Consider the following 15760-nt stretch of genomic DNA (forward strand, 5'->3'; position numbering starts at 1 on the left):
AATAAAAAAATAAAACCATCTCGAGATTAAAGTTGTTAAATTTCAAGAAAAAACGCGTTAAATTTCGAGAAAAAAAGTCGAGATAAAATGTTCAGAATAAAGTCATTAAATAACGAGAAAAAAGTTGTTAAATTATGAGAACATTCAATTTGTTCTCGTAATTTAATGACTTTTTTCTTGTAATTTAACGACTTTATTCTGAACATTTTATTCTGAACATTTTACTAAGATCACCGGCAGTAATTTAACGAGTTTATTCTCAACATTTTATCTCGACTTTTTTCTCGAAATTTAACAACTTTAATCTCGAGATGGTTTTATTTTGTTATTATTGCTCGGCCCTAATCCTCTTCCGTACAAACCTGTTTGAGTTTCCATGGTAGGAAAAAAATGCAATGAAGTCAATGGGTGCCATCAACTGTCTGGTTACCAACATTATTTAAAGTAAGAAAGAAACTCATACAGGTTTAAAGATTTGTAGCTTTCTTCATCAAAGGAAGAGATTTTGAAAAAAATTTAAATGATATATTTTTAAATAATTTTATAATTTAAATATCTATTTATAATTTTTATTAGTTTAGGAAGACTGTGAAAATAAGCAGTAAAATAATATATTTATTGAGGTTCATGCTTAAAACGTGGGGGAAAAATCTGCCAATGGAATTTTAGAAATAATAAAAATAAGCTAGCCTATGCACACTGCAAAAAATGCTGTTCTTACTTAGATTTTTTGTCTTGTTTCTAGTCAAAATATCTTAAAGTTCTTAAATCAAGAAGCATTTTCTTGACAAGTAAAAATTATTTTCTTGTTTTCAGGAAAAATAAGTCAAAATTAAGTAAGTCTTTCCTTAAAACAAGCAAAATAATCTGCCAATGTTGTAAGCAAAATAATCTTATTTCAAACCAAGAATAAGCTATATAATCTTGTTTTCAGTTTGGACTAAGATTATTTTGCTTACCCCATTGGCAGATTATTTTGCTTGTTTTAAGGAAAAAAGTACTCAATTTTGATTTATTTTTCCTGAAAACAAGAAAATAATTTGTACTTGTCAAGAAAAATCTTCTTGATTTAATAACTAAGATATTTTGACTGGAAACAAGACAAAAAATCTAAGTAAGAACAGCATTTTTTGCAGTGCAGCTTTGCTTCTTATGTAAATGTGTCTTGTTTTAGAAATGTTTACATATTTTTGCTGGAAAATATGACAAGAATGCTGATTAAGAGTTTCAGCATAGAGACACCTTTTAATATTCATACTTTTTGTGATTTGTATGTTGTAGGTATGTTTGAGCTCACAGACCCTGCAGGACTCCCCAGCGGCCGAATCAGTGTGACGCTGAGATGGAAGTTCACGTACCTCCCTCCAACATCCTCAGCTATCACCACACAACAGACTAAGATCACCGGCAGAACCACACCAGAGAGACAGACGTCCCAGGACAGGGAGAAAACACAGACAGAGACACAACTGATGGCCAAAGACCCTCCGATCATACCTCAGCCCACTGTTTCTGAGGTGATGCCATGCCCAAGACCTAACGCTTCCATTCTGGCTGACTGTTTAAAGGTGTCGTAATAATACGCATATGCAAGATAATACACTGTATAATATATAGATACTGTAATAATTGCCCACTATGGGTCATTACACGCTGCAGGAGGTGAGCAGGTGTTTTATCAAAACTATTGGGTATTTTAGCACAGCGTTGTATCGACCAGTCAGCATCCAGAGCCATACATAAATCAAAATTGAATGCTTCATCTTTTGTCATCTTTTGTCATTGTACAATATATTTTCTTGTTCTTCATACTAAGACTCCAATGCCCAAACCCAGACAGCGAACTCTACCAAAATCAACTGCTAAAAGAGTTTCTTTTATCGACGTCACTGAGCTTGAAAAACAGGTAAAAGACTGTTCTGGTCTGGTTTCTTTAGTAAAGTCAAGCATCACTATTACCATTAGTCAAATTTAGGCTTTAAATAACCAGTAGCATTTGTATATGGTGTTTTGATTATGTATTTTATGTGTTTGTATTAATAATCACAAGATGGAGCAGACTATAGCCTCTGAAGATGATAATAAAGAGACAACATCATCTGTAACCCCTGTGCCAAAGGTATGCTTAAAAACATGAAATTTACAAGGAAAAAGAGTTAATAGAATAAAAAATGCCACGCTGTGTTCTTCAGACCGTCATCGTGATGGATGCAGGACAGGCCACTGCGGTCAGTGAGGAAGAGGATGAGGAGGAGTCTCATTTCTCTGAGGGTCAGGTGATCACCGCCAGCTCTCAATCTGATGAGTCTGAGATTTCTGAAGAGCTGCAAGAGCCACAAACAGGTGTGTCTACTTTGAGTTATTAAAAATAAAAATCCTTAAAGACCCAGGATATAAGCTCTCCTTCTGTAATATGACTGTTTTGGCATCTGACTGGTCTTTGACTTTTTATTTTTACCCCACCCTGAAAAGTCACCATATTTTGCATAATTTTGTTGCAGTAAGGCCAGTGACATTTGTTAATTACATTATTGCAATATTAATCATATTTAATGATGTTAATATTAATAATATTATAATGAATATATTAAAAAAATAATACAATAATTTTAAATAAATAATATTATAATAATAATAAAAAATATGTAAAATAAAAATGTCCCATTTTGATTTCTAATTGGCTTTAAATGATTTTAGTATGTTAATTAAGTTATTATATAAAATAATTCATATTAAATTAATTTAGTGCTGAAATAATGCTAAAATAATGTTAAGTCAGTTGCTCTACCCTCTTGTTAGTTTGTTTATTGGTTATTTACTCACCATCATGTCATTCCAAATTCATTCTTTGTTTCCTCTTTGAAACACAAAGTAGATGTTTTGAACAATGTTCATGCTGCTATTTTCTATAAAATGAATGTGAATGGAGATGGACATGGTAAATTTTGCACTCTGCCATTATCAAAACTCATTTGCTTGTATTATAATTTTTCAAGCATTTGCCCCCAATTCAAATTCATGGAAAAGAGCAGCTTGGACATGATTCAGAACATCTAATTTTCTGTTTCGCAGAAGAAAGAAAGTCATGTGATCCCCTGTAGAAAGCAACACAACTACCACTTTCAAGGCCCGGAAAGGTAGTAAAGACATCGTTAAAATAGTCCACGTGACTACAGTGGTTCAACCTTAAAGGGTTAGTTCACCCAAAAATGAAAATTCTGAAAATTGTTGTTCCACACCCGTAAGACCTTTTTTCATCTTCAGAACACAAATTAAGATATTTTTGATAAAATCTGATGGCTCAGTGAGGCCATTATTGCCAGCAAGATAATTAACTACTATAATTTAATACTAAAGACCTATTTAAATAAGTTCATGTGAGTACAGGGGTTCAACCTTAATATTATGAAGCGACGAGAAAACTTTTTGTGTGCCAAAAAAACAAAATAACGACTTTATTTAACAATATCTAGTGATGGGTGATTTCAAAACACTGCTTCATGAAGCTTCGAAGTTTTACAAATCTTTTGTTTCGAATCAGTGGTTTGGAGCGTGGATCAAACTGCCAAAGTCATGTGATTTCAGTAAACGAGGCTTTGTTACGTCATAAGTGTTTCGAGATTTCAATGCTTCACCACTGGGGGGCGTGACTTTGGCAGTTTGATACATGCTCCAAACCACTGATTCGAAACAAAAGATTCGCAAAGCTTCGACGCTTCATGAAGCAGTGTTTTGAAATCACCCATCACTAGATATTGTTGAATAAAGTCGCTATTTTTGTTTTTTTGGCACACAAAAAGTTTTCTCATTGCTTTATATTATTAAGGTTGAACCTCTGTAGTCACATGAACTATTTTAAGTGTCTTTAGTAGCTTTATGGGCATTGAAATTGTTAATTATCTTGCTGTCAATAGAGGCCTCACTGAGCCATCAGATTTTATCGAAAATTTCATAATATGTGTTCCAAAGATGAACGAAGGTCTTACAGGTGTGGAACGGCATGAGGGTGAGTAATTAAAGACAGAAATTTCATTTTTGGGTGAACTAACACTTTAAGTTAAACTCAAATAAGGTTCCATGTTTCCACAAACAGAATGTGCTTCTAGAATAAAAAGTGTTAGTGTTATTGTGGGCAGGGAGGCCCCTGTGCTTCGGCCCTTAGTAGAACTTGTATTCAGTGGAGTCACATATGAATGTTTTGGTAAACCAATACTTAGTGCTGAGGTGTATTCAGTTTCATATGAGGAAGCAGCTGTACTATTGTTTTTCGAATTAGATGAGAATCATTAATATTTCATTTGCTGCCTGCCAATAATCTGGTTTCCTGTTGACAACCAACAACATAAATGTTAATGTGTGTTGACCTTGGCCAAGAGGCTGTCTTTAAAGTGTTCATGTCTAACATCTCTCTCTTACCTGCTGCGGGCCGCTGAGACCACAGCGAGAGATGGACGACAAGAAAATAAACAACACCTTCCATATGAAATGAGACTGGGAACGATGCATCTAATGATCTTCCAGTGCTGAACATACTCCATTACCAACTGACCATAATAAAGAAAATGCTCTGTTCTCTCTGCAGACGTACAGGGTGAGGATGATGATGATGATAGCGATGACTGCATTGTTCCTGCTCAGAGCACACAGCAGAAAAAGCAGGTGTGTTTTTATCACTTTGCATGTTTAACAAATCAACCAGGTGTTCAGTATATCTTAAAAATGCATTAAATTGAGCAAAAGTGCAAGGTTTGACATATACTTGCGGCGGTAGCCAGGTGAAAAATCCTCCTATTACTCACTGCCAAAAATGGTCTACTACATGTGACAAACAACAAATAATGTGAGATTTTTAACAATATGTTATAATATAATTACATACTAATATTATTAATTATTATGCATTTTAAATTATGCAAAATTACAGCATTTAAATGGTATGGCTATGTCATATAGTGTCTCTTTCAGTGAATGAATCTCAGATTTTACTGATATTAGTAAAATCTATATATTGAATAATATTTGTCAAATAATGTTCTTAGTCTTTTCTTCCTGTGGGGGAGCATCCCAGCCAGAGACTACAATAGTTCAATTTGAATTAAATGGAAATCAAATTAGATACAATTTATTGTGTAACCAAAATACCAATAATGCCCAGAAGAAAAAAAAATCTTAGCATGTGACTTAATTTATAAACAAGCCCGAAATACACAGGGACTCTTATTTTGAAATGTATATTATATTGCGGGCTGATCCTTCAGATGAGAGAGATAAAATATGCATTCTTACAACCATCTCTAAAACATATTATATAAAGGCCATAAAGTAGACATTTTCATAATTCATCAACTCAAGTTCATTAGCAATCGCTTGGCATAAATCTGCGCTATAAATTGATTAAGAATCACTTTGAAGTCTGAAGTGCTGTTGCACGTTCGGCAGGCTCCGCCTTTGTGAAATATCCACCGTGTCTCTGCAGCACACATGGGAATGTCAGTGGGAGTAAATGTAACCCCTCCTGTTCAAAGCGCCCACTCTAAGTGGGACTCGAACCCGGGTCCGACAGCATGGGAGTCGGCACTCTAACAAGTAGGCTAAAAACCGCAGTCTCTAGCGTCAGTCACTAGAGTGAGGGGAGTGAGGTTTACACGCACAGCTCTTATGAGCCTATGTCTGTTACACTCACCCCCCTAAACCTCACTCCCATCCGGGTCACGGCACCACTGTAACCCCTCCTGTTCAAACCGCCCACTCTAAGCGGGACTCGATCCTGGGTCCGCCGGCATGGGAGTCGGGCACTCTAATAAGGGGGCTAAAGACCGCAGACTCTAGCATCAGTCGCTAGAGCACCTCTTGAGATCAGGGGAGTGACGTTTACACGCACGGCTCTAACTAGCCTATGTCTGTTACACTCACCCCCCTAAACCTCACTCCCTTCTGGGTCACGGCACCACTGTAACCCCTCCTGTTCAAACCGCCCACTCTAAGCGGGACTCGATCCTGGGTCCGCCGGCATGGGAGTCGGCACTCTAACAAGGAGGCTAAAGACCGCAGACTCTAGCATCAGTTGCTAAAGCACCTCTTGAGATCAGGGCTTTCTTGAGATCACAGCTTTTACTAGTCTACATCTGTTACTTAAACAATAATCAGTTCTCACGTACACAGAACAAGCAGGTACGAAACATGTAGGGCGAGGAGAGATTTCCAAAAGTATAAGAGGATAAAAATGATAAAAGCAAAAATGTTTCTCTAAATATACTTGGGTGGCCGTTAATATAAATCAAAATATTTATTGCATTTATGAAGAAAATGTTCAACACCAAGGCTCTATCGCTGTTGCCTCAATGTGTCCTTGGGCGGACTGCTGAGGCGGATTTCCGGAAAGAGCCATTTAGGATTGTTAGTGATTTGGTCTTCGTGACTTACGAGTCCTCTTGACTACTCCTAAATTTCACAGATAAATGAGCTAGTTTTAGATCTAAAATGCTTTGTGAAAAACTTTTTAGGAGTCCTAAAATTAGGACTGACACGTCCATTATTTTTTAAGAGTTTCTCCTAAATCGGCAAGTTAGGAGCTAATGTTTGCCACTGTTGTGGCAAACAATCAACCCCGACTCTACTGCATAAGATAAACATGTCCAATTGTCTTTTAAAGCTTTTATTTCTTGCAAGAAAGGTCAGACAGGTCACACAGAAACACAAGTAGCTGCAGAGTGTACGACCAAGAACGAAAGCTTCCCCTCACTTTTATATCTCTAACCTCCAAGGCCGAAGCCTCTGTCCTTTTACCATATTTGGAACATCTCTTAGTGGCTGTAACTTTCCACACATTGTTAGCACAGACATGTTTTTAACATACATCTTGCATGTCCCCATACCATATCTTGCTCTTTCAATTTCTAACATCTATGTTAGCACTATGTTAAACATTACCAATGAAGCCAACATCATATCATGTTCCATAAGCATCATATTTCACAATAATACAGGTAAAAATCATATGAAAAATAAAAATTTTCACAACAGCCACAAATCCCCAAATATTTGTTATCTCTGAAAAAACTATGTTCTGTATAGTCTCAGAGAAATTCACATCCTCAACACAGGACAGAAATGAATTGCTGGGTCTCAGGGGGAAATTGTATTTTTCATTCCTTACTGATAAATGGTCATTTTAAATTTAAGACGTTTTAGTCTGTGTAAGCTGACCGTTCACTCTTGTGAAAAGGGTGATGTAAATTCAGAGATTTAAACAGTCAGCTTAATGATAGCTTACTTTGTGTCCTAAGAGGACTGTGGAAAGGAACAGAGATCTAATGGCTGCTGTCAGCACAAACTTAATGGCCTAAAAACTCCATCAGTGTGGACAGCATGTTTGACAGATTGAATCAAATGATACGCGGATAGACAACGCGTCTCCAGCCCTCATCATTATCAGAGAACTATACCCTGTAGGTTACGTGTCTGCATCAGGACAGAGATGTAGTTTGTCCAGTGGAACATTCTTGGAGATTTTCTGTCAGATGTCGAGAGTGATTGGAGTCCCTGAAGATTCAGAGCGAGTCTTACCATGTCAGTTGGTGTGAGGTTGTATGTCACTTGTGATAAGGTCATGTGATGCTTTGCTCCACCAGCCGTCCGAGTGCATTCGTGTGGAGATCGTTTCTCTGAGTCTCAAGCCAGGCTCAAGGGTGGCGGAAGACAGTGGAATCGTCCGACTGTTTGTGGAGTACTGTTTCCTGGGCCTGCCGTCAGTCGAGACCCCGCTGTCCCTAAAGAAGCCCCTGCCTGGACACAGTGTCTCCTACAACTTCAGCAATGGTGAACAACATATCCATGCAAAACCAACCTTTTTGTTTGTGGCAGCCTTTGCTAAAAATTGGTGCATTGATTAAGAAGTCTCTTTTGGGTTCTACACCTCAAACCTCCGAGAGCCACCGCAAGCTCAAAGTTACACTTCATATACAGTAATCCAGATTTCTTTTTCTCTACATTTTGGCCTTTCATCCACACTAAGGCATTTTTCGTTCTGTGAAAACTGAGCTTTTCGAAGACTATTTTTGCATTGTAGTGTGGACTGTGAAAATGAAGATATTTGAAAACAATGATGCATGTTTAGTCATGTGATGCATATTGTACCCTTAGATATCAGCTTATACTGGTATGTGTCTGCTATGTGCTACTCACTCTCCCATTGTTGCTGAAGATAAATGTAACTCTTCATATTACATTACAAATTGTGGAAAATTTACTTACAATTGCTGTCCTGCAATAAAACATGAGGGTAATTGCATTTTAGACCATATGTGGACTGGGGATTGATTGAGACATGGATGCACCAGTAAGTGGTGGAATACCTAGTGTGGATGGAGAGCATTTTGAAATGAAAACAGTTTTCAAATGTATCTGGACTGATGTAAACAAAGCCGAGAACAGGTTTCTTTGAAGCGCACCAACAGTTCATATTTTCACAATACATATTCTCTTCCTAATCAAATGCACCTGATTCAATTTAACAGCTCACTAGCAGAGACTCTAGAACTTCAGATAGATGGGTTAGATAAGGAAGACATCTAAAATGTGTACTATTGGTATGCCTGAGTTGGAAAGCGCTGGTGTGCAAACATACATTTCCTACTATTCCTGGGGTTTAATGCCAAGTTTAATAAACTTAGTGGTTTCAGTTTTTACCCAACCATCTTGGGTAACTTGAGCTGAAGTCATGACTCTGCTCCATTTAGATTCATTGGGTAACCCAAAGAACAATTATACCCATTTATCAACCATATTGACTGCCCAACATTTCGAATTTTATACTGTTTAATACTCTTCAAAAATTCACCATATTTGCATCAGATGATAATGCCTGGCAAAAGTTGGGTCCTGCAAGAATGTAGATTTCTATTTACCTGTAACAAATTACTGAAATTGACCATAAACTTAGATGGAATGACCTTCCAGACCTTCCAGAACTATGGAAGCTTGTTTCTGCCACTGAATAAAAAATAAAAAAGGTAATTGTGACTTTTTATCACAATTCTGTCTTTATTTACTTGCAATTGCGAGTTTATATCTTATCGCAATTCTGACTTTTTTTCTCAGAATTAAACTCGCAATTGTGAGGGGGAAAAAAATTTTTTTTTTATTTTTTATTTTTTTTTTTGTAAAATAGTGATTAATTTGCTCATATCTGTTGGGCCAAATGTCCCAAACTTATAGTGGCTTAAATTGTGCTTCCACAACCATACTGGGCACATTATTGGTTCCTGTATTTGTTATATTTTATTAAACACTGCCAAATAAACATGATTTTTATTAGTAATACATCAATATAAAAGAAATAAACTTAAACATATATTGTTCTGACAGTGATCCATGTGGATATGGAGAATAACCAACCCAGACGGCAAACTCTGAGAGCAGTGCTGGAGGGCCGGAACAGACAACTAGAGCAGTGAGACACTTTCTGATCTATAACCTCTTTCTCTACACTGTAAATAAGTTGGGCTAACAGGGTTCCCACGTGCCTTGAAAGTACTTGAAATCAAATATTAGTCCTTGAAAGTGCTTGAATTAAATTTGAAAAAAAAAAAACACACACGCCCCTCTTAGTCCTAGTATATTTGTTTTGGAACCAAACAGATATCGCCCCGATTGACTACCATAGTAGGAAAAATAATTACTATGGTATTCAATGGGGGGCGAGAGCTGCTTGGTTATTGACATTCTTCCAAATATCTTTCTTCAATGAAATTCAAACAGGTTTGGAACAACTTGAAGGTGAATAAATGACAGAATTTTCATTTTTGAGTGAGCTAACCCTTTAAAAAGTAAAAATTGCTTGATTATAAAGCCACAATTGTGTCTTATAAAGTCAGAATTGTGATTATATAAATTGCAATTCTGATTCTTTTCCTCAGAAGTGCTCATTTACATCTCTCAATTCTGACTTTCTTTTCTCAGAATTGCAAGCTTATATCTATAATATATTGTATATATTCTGACTTTACGATCCATATAATACTTTTTTTTTCACTCAATTGCAAAATGTATTTTTATAATATTCTCTCTATATTATGTTTTTTTACTCAAGTAATGATTCATAAAAACTGAAAACCAAAACTGGTATGGAATAATTGTTAACATTAGGGATAAGAAAGCTGCAAACGGTTTTAATTTATTTCCAAAATTAATGTACAAATGTTTCTGTACCTCTTCCGGGTTAAAATGGATGCAAATGTAATAGGAGGATTGAAATGTTAAAGGGTAAGTTCACCCAAAAATGAAAATTCTGTCATTTATTACTCACCCTCACACCCGTAAGACCTTCGTTCATCTTCAGAACACAAATTAAGATATTTTAGTTGAAATCTGATGGCTCAGTGAGGCCTCCATAGGGAGCAATGACATTTCCTCTCTCAAGATCCATTAATGTACTAAAAACATATTTAAATCAGTTCATGTGAGTACAGTGGTTCAATATTAATATTATAAAGCCACGAGAATATTTTTGGTGCGCCAAAAAAAACAAAATAACGACTTGCATAGTGATGGCTGATTTCAAAACACTGCTTCATGAAGCTTCGGAGCATTATGAACCAGTGTATCGAATCAGCGGTTCAGAGCGACAAAGTCACGTGATTTCAGCAGTTTGGCGGTTTGACACGCGGCCCGAATCATGATTCGACACAAAAGATTCATAACGCTCCGAAGCTTCATGAAGCAGTGTTTTGAAATCAGCCATCACTATGCAAGTCGTTATTTTGTTTTCTTGGCGCACCAAAAATATTCTCGTCGCTTTATAATATTAATATTGATCCACTGTACCCACATGAACTGATTTAAATATGTTTTTAGTACATTAATGGATTTTGAGAGAGGAAATGTCATTGCTCCCTATGGAGGCCTCACGGAGCCATCGGATTTCAACAAAAATATCTTAATTTGTGTTCCGAAGATGAACGACGGACTTATTGGTGTGGAACAGCATGAGGGTGAGTAATAAATGACAGAAATTTCATTTTTGGGTGAACTAACCTTTTAAGTATTGTAAGAGGTCTTTCATGACGCTCCGTATGTGATGTGAATTTGATAGGTGCTTGATATAAAATAAACAGTGCTTTAAAAGTCCTTGAATCTGGTGTTCATGAAAGAGTGGGAACCCTGGGCTAACTAAAAAAAATGAGGTAATCAGTTACATCACATTTTGAGTTATGATGTTCCCAAATTTAAGTAAGCAGAACTATCAAGTTTTGAGTTTGTAGTACTCATGCATGTTAATTACTCCTAACTTGAAGTACTGAGTTAGCCAACTCATACATTTTGATAGCAATTAACATAAAACCTCTTGTTAATTAACTTTCATTTTGAGTTCTTGCAAAGCAAATGAGTTATTTATTTCACTGTAAACACTAAGAAAATTCAAAAAGTGCCAACTTGCTAAATTGCTAACATGTTAACAATAGCATGGCAGAACGCTTACTGAATGAGTACAGCTACTTAAAACATGTAACTTACCTGCTCTCAAACCAAGCCACATGCGCCACTTGTCACCATGATGGTAACTCTCCAAAAACCCACATGAACAGAAACTCTTTTAAATTAGCATAACAAAACATTAATTACTACTAAATCTCCCTTAATCTTGGACAAAAAAAACAAACAAACATTAAATAACACTTAATTTTAACATTTACTCTCCCTTTAAAGTGCCATGGGCAAAGCATGCTGGGAAATAGAAATCCCAGCCCAGTTTCAGTTAAACTTAAGTTAGTCTAAATTAAAAGAAACTAGTTAATGCAACTCAAAATTATGAAATAGTTCAGTTTACTTGAAATATGTCAGTGCTGTGAACTTGAAAGAAAAAAGTTCTAAATACTCATAACAATTTAACTGAACTAATTTCTTTCAATTTAAGTTTGTCCTACTCAAAACAATTAAGCATTTTGAGAGTTAGGGTTTACAGTGTAGTGTGATCTCATTCATTTGTTGTGTATAGTATATTGTTGTAGTGTATACTTGGGATGTGCCCAAAGGTGAATACCTTATTCAAAAAGTTGTGAAAACTATGAAGAGAACAGAATTACATTTAAATGGTCTTTTCATGTAATTTTTCTTCCGGTTACAGGCCTGCCCACTTCTGGATTTATCCAAATACAGATACAAATAATTTTGAGATTGTATACAGATTGACTTCGCTGCACACCCCTAGTGTATACTACACTGTACTGTATGTCTCCAATAAGCATCTGACTCTTTGATTGGCTGTGACAGCATCAAGTTCACGGTGGTGAGTGACCCTCCTGAAGAGGAGGAGCAGGATGAGGAGTGTGAGGATGTGGGCGTGGCCTACCTGCGTATCCTCGATATCGTGGACAAACGCAGAGACATGAAGGACGTGAGCCTGAGCGGTAAGCCTTTTACTTTGCATTACACAATTTTATTGTAAAGTCCCGTCACAACCAAAGTTTTTAGTTTCATGTGAATATCAGAATGATGTACTGTATGTGATCTCAGATCTTGGGTTACTTGGGTAATTGTTTTTGGTAATTTCCGCAAACAGTGTATTTAATAGGACCGGGAACCTTTTTTTTTTTTTTTTTTTTTTTTCAACAAAGTATCAGTGAAAAGAGATCTATAACCTCTGTAAATGTTGTTCGTCCAACTCAGAAGGTCAAATTGTATATATTACGAGATTTGGTTTACTTTGGATTGATTTTATATGAGGTTTGCCTTTGACCTCAACCCTGTTACCATATCTTGGGACAGTTTACTCAAGACAGTTGATTTTTTTACATAATACAAAATGCATGTTATTTTTTGTTTAGTGTCCTGAGTAAGATATTTTACATAAAAGATGTTTGCATTTAGTTCACAAGACAAAACAATAGCTGAATTTATTAAAATAACCCCATTCAAAAGTATGTGAACCATTGTTTCTCAATACTGTGTGTGGTTACCTGATGATCCACGACTGTTTTTGTGTTTTGTGATGGTTGTTCATGAGTCTCTTTGTCCTGAGCAGTTAAACTGAGCTCTGTTCTTCAGAAAAATCTGGGTGAAAACTTTTTGAAAACTGGGTGAAAACTTTTGAATTCAATTATCAATGTAAATTGTACTTAATGTTTCCGCCGGGAAACATTCAAGTATCTTCTGTTGGTTCCGAAGGGCAGTACTAAATGAAAAACAACAATATTTAAACAAAATTGTGACATCTTCATCCTGTTCAAAAGTTTTCACCCCTGACTCTTAATGCATCGTGTTTCCTTCTGGAGCAGCAGTGAATGTTTGAACCTTTTTTAATAGTTGAGTTTGAGTCCCTCCGTTGTCCTCAGTGTGAAAACACAGATCTCAAAATCCTACAGTCATTGCTGGAAAGGGTTCAAATATGCAAAAATGCTTGAAAACTGAAATTTCTGCAAGACCTGGAGGATTTTTCTGAAGAACAGAGCTCAGTTTAACTGCTCAGAGCAAACAAGAGACTCATGAACAACCATCACAAAATAATTAATAAATTAAATAATTTTAATAAATTCAGCTATTGTTTTGTCTTGTGAACTAAATGTAAACATCTTTTATGTAAAATATCTTACTCAGGACAGTACTAAACAAAAAAATAACATGCATTTTGTATTATCCCTCTTATTTTATTAAGTGGTTCACTTACTTTTTCTTGCAACTGTATATAAGATGAAAAATATGCCAGAATGTTGCAAGTAACAGGGTTGCTCAGTGAGTTCTAGTTAATTTGGGATGACATTTTTATTTGTAAAAAAAAATTGGTTTAAATGGAAACCCCCCCTAAAATTAAAGAACAATATATAATATAATATAATATAATATAATATAATATAATATAATATAATATAATATAATATAATATAATATAATATAATATAATATAATAGTTAATATAACTTGAGCAACAGGGTTGAATGGCTGAATGGCAGTTGTGTAACAATTATAATGTGGTTATATCCACATATTTCTAGCATGCTATAGAAAGGATCCAAATCACGTCACTTCCAGGGTGTCAGAATTTAATGAAATATTCTGTTTTTTTAATTAGTAACAGAGTGCATATTTTGAATTTTTTTGTCATTTTGGTTCATCAGTCAATTGGTATAATTAATTATTTTCTACAATTAATTAAATATCAATTAAACAGATTGTTAAAATTGTTATCGTATGATATTAATTGTTGTATACAGTTAAAAAAAGTCAAGACCACTGAGACAGCATAGGCCAAATCCCGAATTTAACGGGGTTACAGATATTTAATGGTTACATTTTAACATTTATGTTTACATTTTTCTTTCTCCAAATAACATGGTATTTTGCCTTTTTTATGTAATGTGAAAAGTGCCATTTGCTGACCATAAACTCTTTTCTTTCTTTCTTTCTTTCTTTCTTTCTTTCTTTCTTTCTTTCTTTCTTTCTTTCTTTCTTTCTTTCTTTCTTTCTTTCTTTCTTTCTTTCTTTCTTTCTTTCTTTCTTTCTTTCTTTCTTTCTTTCTTTCTTTCTTTCACTGTAGTTGTGGACGTTCAGGACAGCAGTGAAGTTATTGGCCACTTAGTCGTGACCGTTGAAGCTCTGGAGGCTCTAACATCCATCTTGAAAGATCCAGAGCGTGATCGTCCTCTAAGTACACTTGCTTAATTTACCAAAACCAATGGTTTATTTTTCCAATTGTTCTGTGCTGTCCGCAATATTAAATGTCCCTTAAATCATTTAATTTTGTAATGCATGGGGCGGTCCGTTTGGCTTTAAACACTACAGACGGTGACAACATATGGGAACAAAACAGTCCTTTATGTACACGCCATCGCACGGCTTTGATCCCTTACGGTGTGAAATCTTATCCTAATGTTTCTCTTTATGGCCTCCAGTGTTGCGTTTGATGGAGCGCTGATGTTTAGACCTTTAATAACTTTGCTTAATGAAAAGGCTGTTAAGCCTCATTAGGCAGCGCCGTGGCAGGCGGCGATATTTTATTGAAGGTGCGAAATGAAATCTAACTGGATTTAATGGGATTAAATCAAGCTCTTTAAAATGCTAATGCACATTTTCACGCGTACCGAGCTGTGGCGCTCACGCAGACGCTCCTTCTGTTTCGGTGTGTGTGATTCAGTAAGGAATGTTGCTGTTATCTGCACTGCAGATCATTTGATTATTTCTTTATAAGTCTGCATAAGAGAGTACAATTCAGATTATTTAGTATATTTTGTATAGATATAGATGCTTTATTTTGAATGTACTGTAAACCTTTGTAGACGGTCTTATCAACCGATATTTGTAAATGTTTTATATTTATGGACATTACAGAGTAATGTTGTTAGAGTTTCAATGACATTTCAGTGTGTGTTCTGATTTATTTTTAAACTTCATTTTTCCAAATGTCAAAAAGATACTGCATTTACAAACTATTTGACTTTCATAATGTGATTTTATTTTAGAAGAAGTATATTTAACGAGAAAAAAAGTAGGGTAGGATCCATTGGAAATGGATTGGATGCTGAAAAGTGTTTCATACCAGAATGGAGGAAGACCTTAAAGGTATAGTTCACAGAAAAAATTAAATTCTGTCATCATTTACACACTTTCATGTCATCCCCAGTCTATTCCACCCTTTCTTCTGCTGAACTCACTCACAAACTCATATTATGAAGAATGTTGGGGTCCAAACAACATTGCACATCACTGACTTTCATTGTATGCAGTGTTGCCAAGTCTGCGGTTTTCCCGCGTAATTGGGATACTTTAA

At 35.6% G+C, this 15760-nt stretch overlaps 1 protein-coding gene across 4 annotated transcripts in view; it reads left to right on the top strand.

Annotated features, from left to right (window-relative positions):
* rpgrip1l (RPGRIP1 like) overlaps positions 1-15481 on the top strand; it is a 30055-nt gene extending 14574 nt beyond the window's left edge. For 3 of the 4 annotated variants that reach the window (XM_067379423.1, XM_067379422.1, XM_067379424.1), the window contains exons 18-26: positions 1282-1517; positions 1817-1906; positions 2051-2119; positions 2193-2343; positions 4583-4659; positions 7632-7818; positions 9367-9451; positions 12271-12407; positions 14531-15481. In XM_067379423.1, the coding sequence (XP_067235524.1) occupies positions 1282-1517; positions 1817-1906; positions 2051-2119; positions 2193-2343; positions 4583-4659; positions 7632-7818; positions 9367-9451; positions 12271-12407; positions 14531-14655 (1157 nt within the window). In that variant the 3' untranslated portion in view covers positions 14656-15481. Of the gene's footprint in view, positions 1-1281; positions 1518-1816; positions 1907-2050; positions 2120-2192; positions 2344-4582; positions 4660-7631; positions 7819-9366; positions 9452-12270; positions 12408-14530 lie in introns of those variants that run through there. The other variant, XM_067379425.1, reaches the window with a different exon arrangement.
* The last annotated feature ends 279 nt before the right edge of the window (positions 15482-15760 follow it).

This window comes from Chanodichthys erythropterus, chromosome 24 (assembly GCF_024489055.1).
Source record: "Chanodichthys erythropterus isolate Z2021 chromosome 24, ASM2448905v1, whole genome shotgun sequence".
NCBI lineage: Eukaryota > Metazoa > Chordata > Actinopteri > Cypriniformes > Xenocyprididae > Chanodichthys > Chanodichthys erythropterus.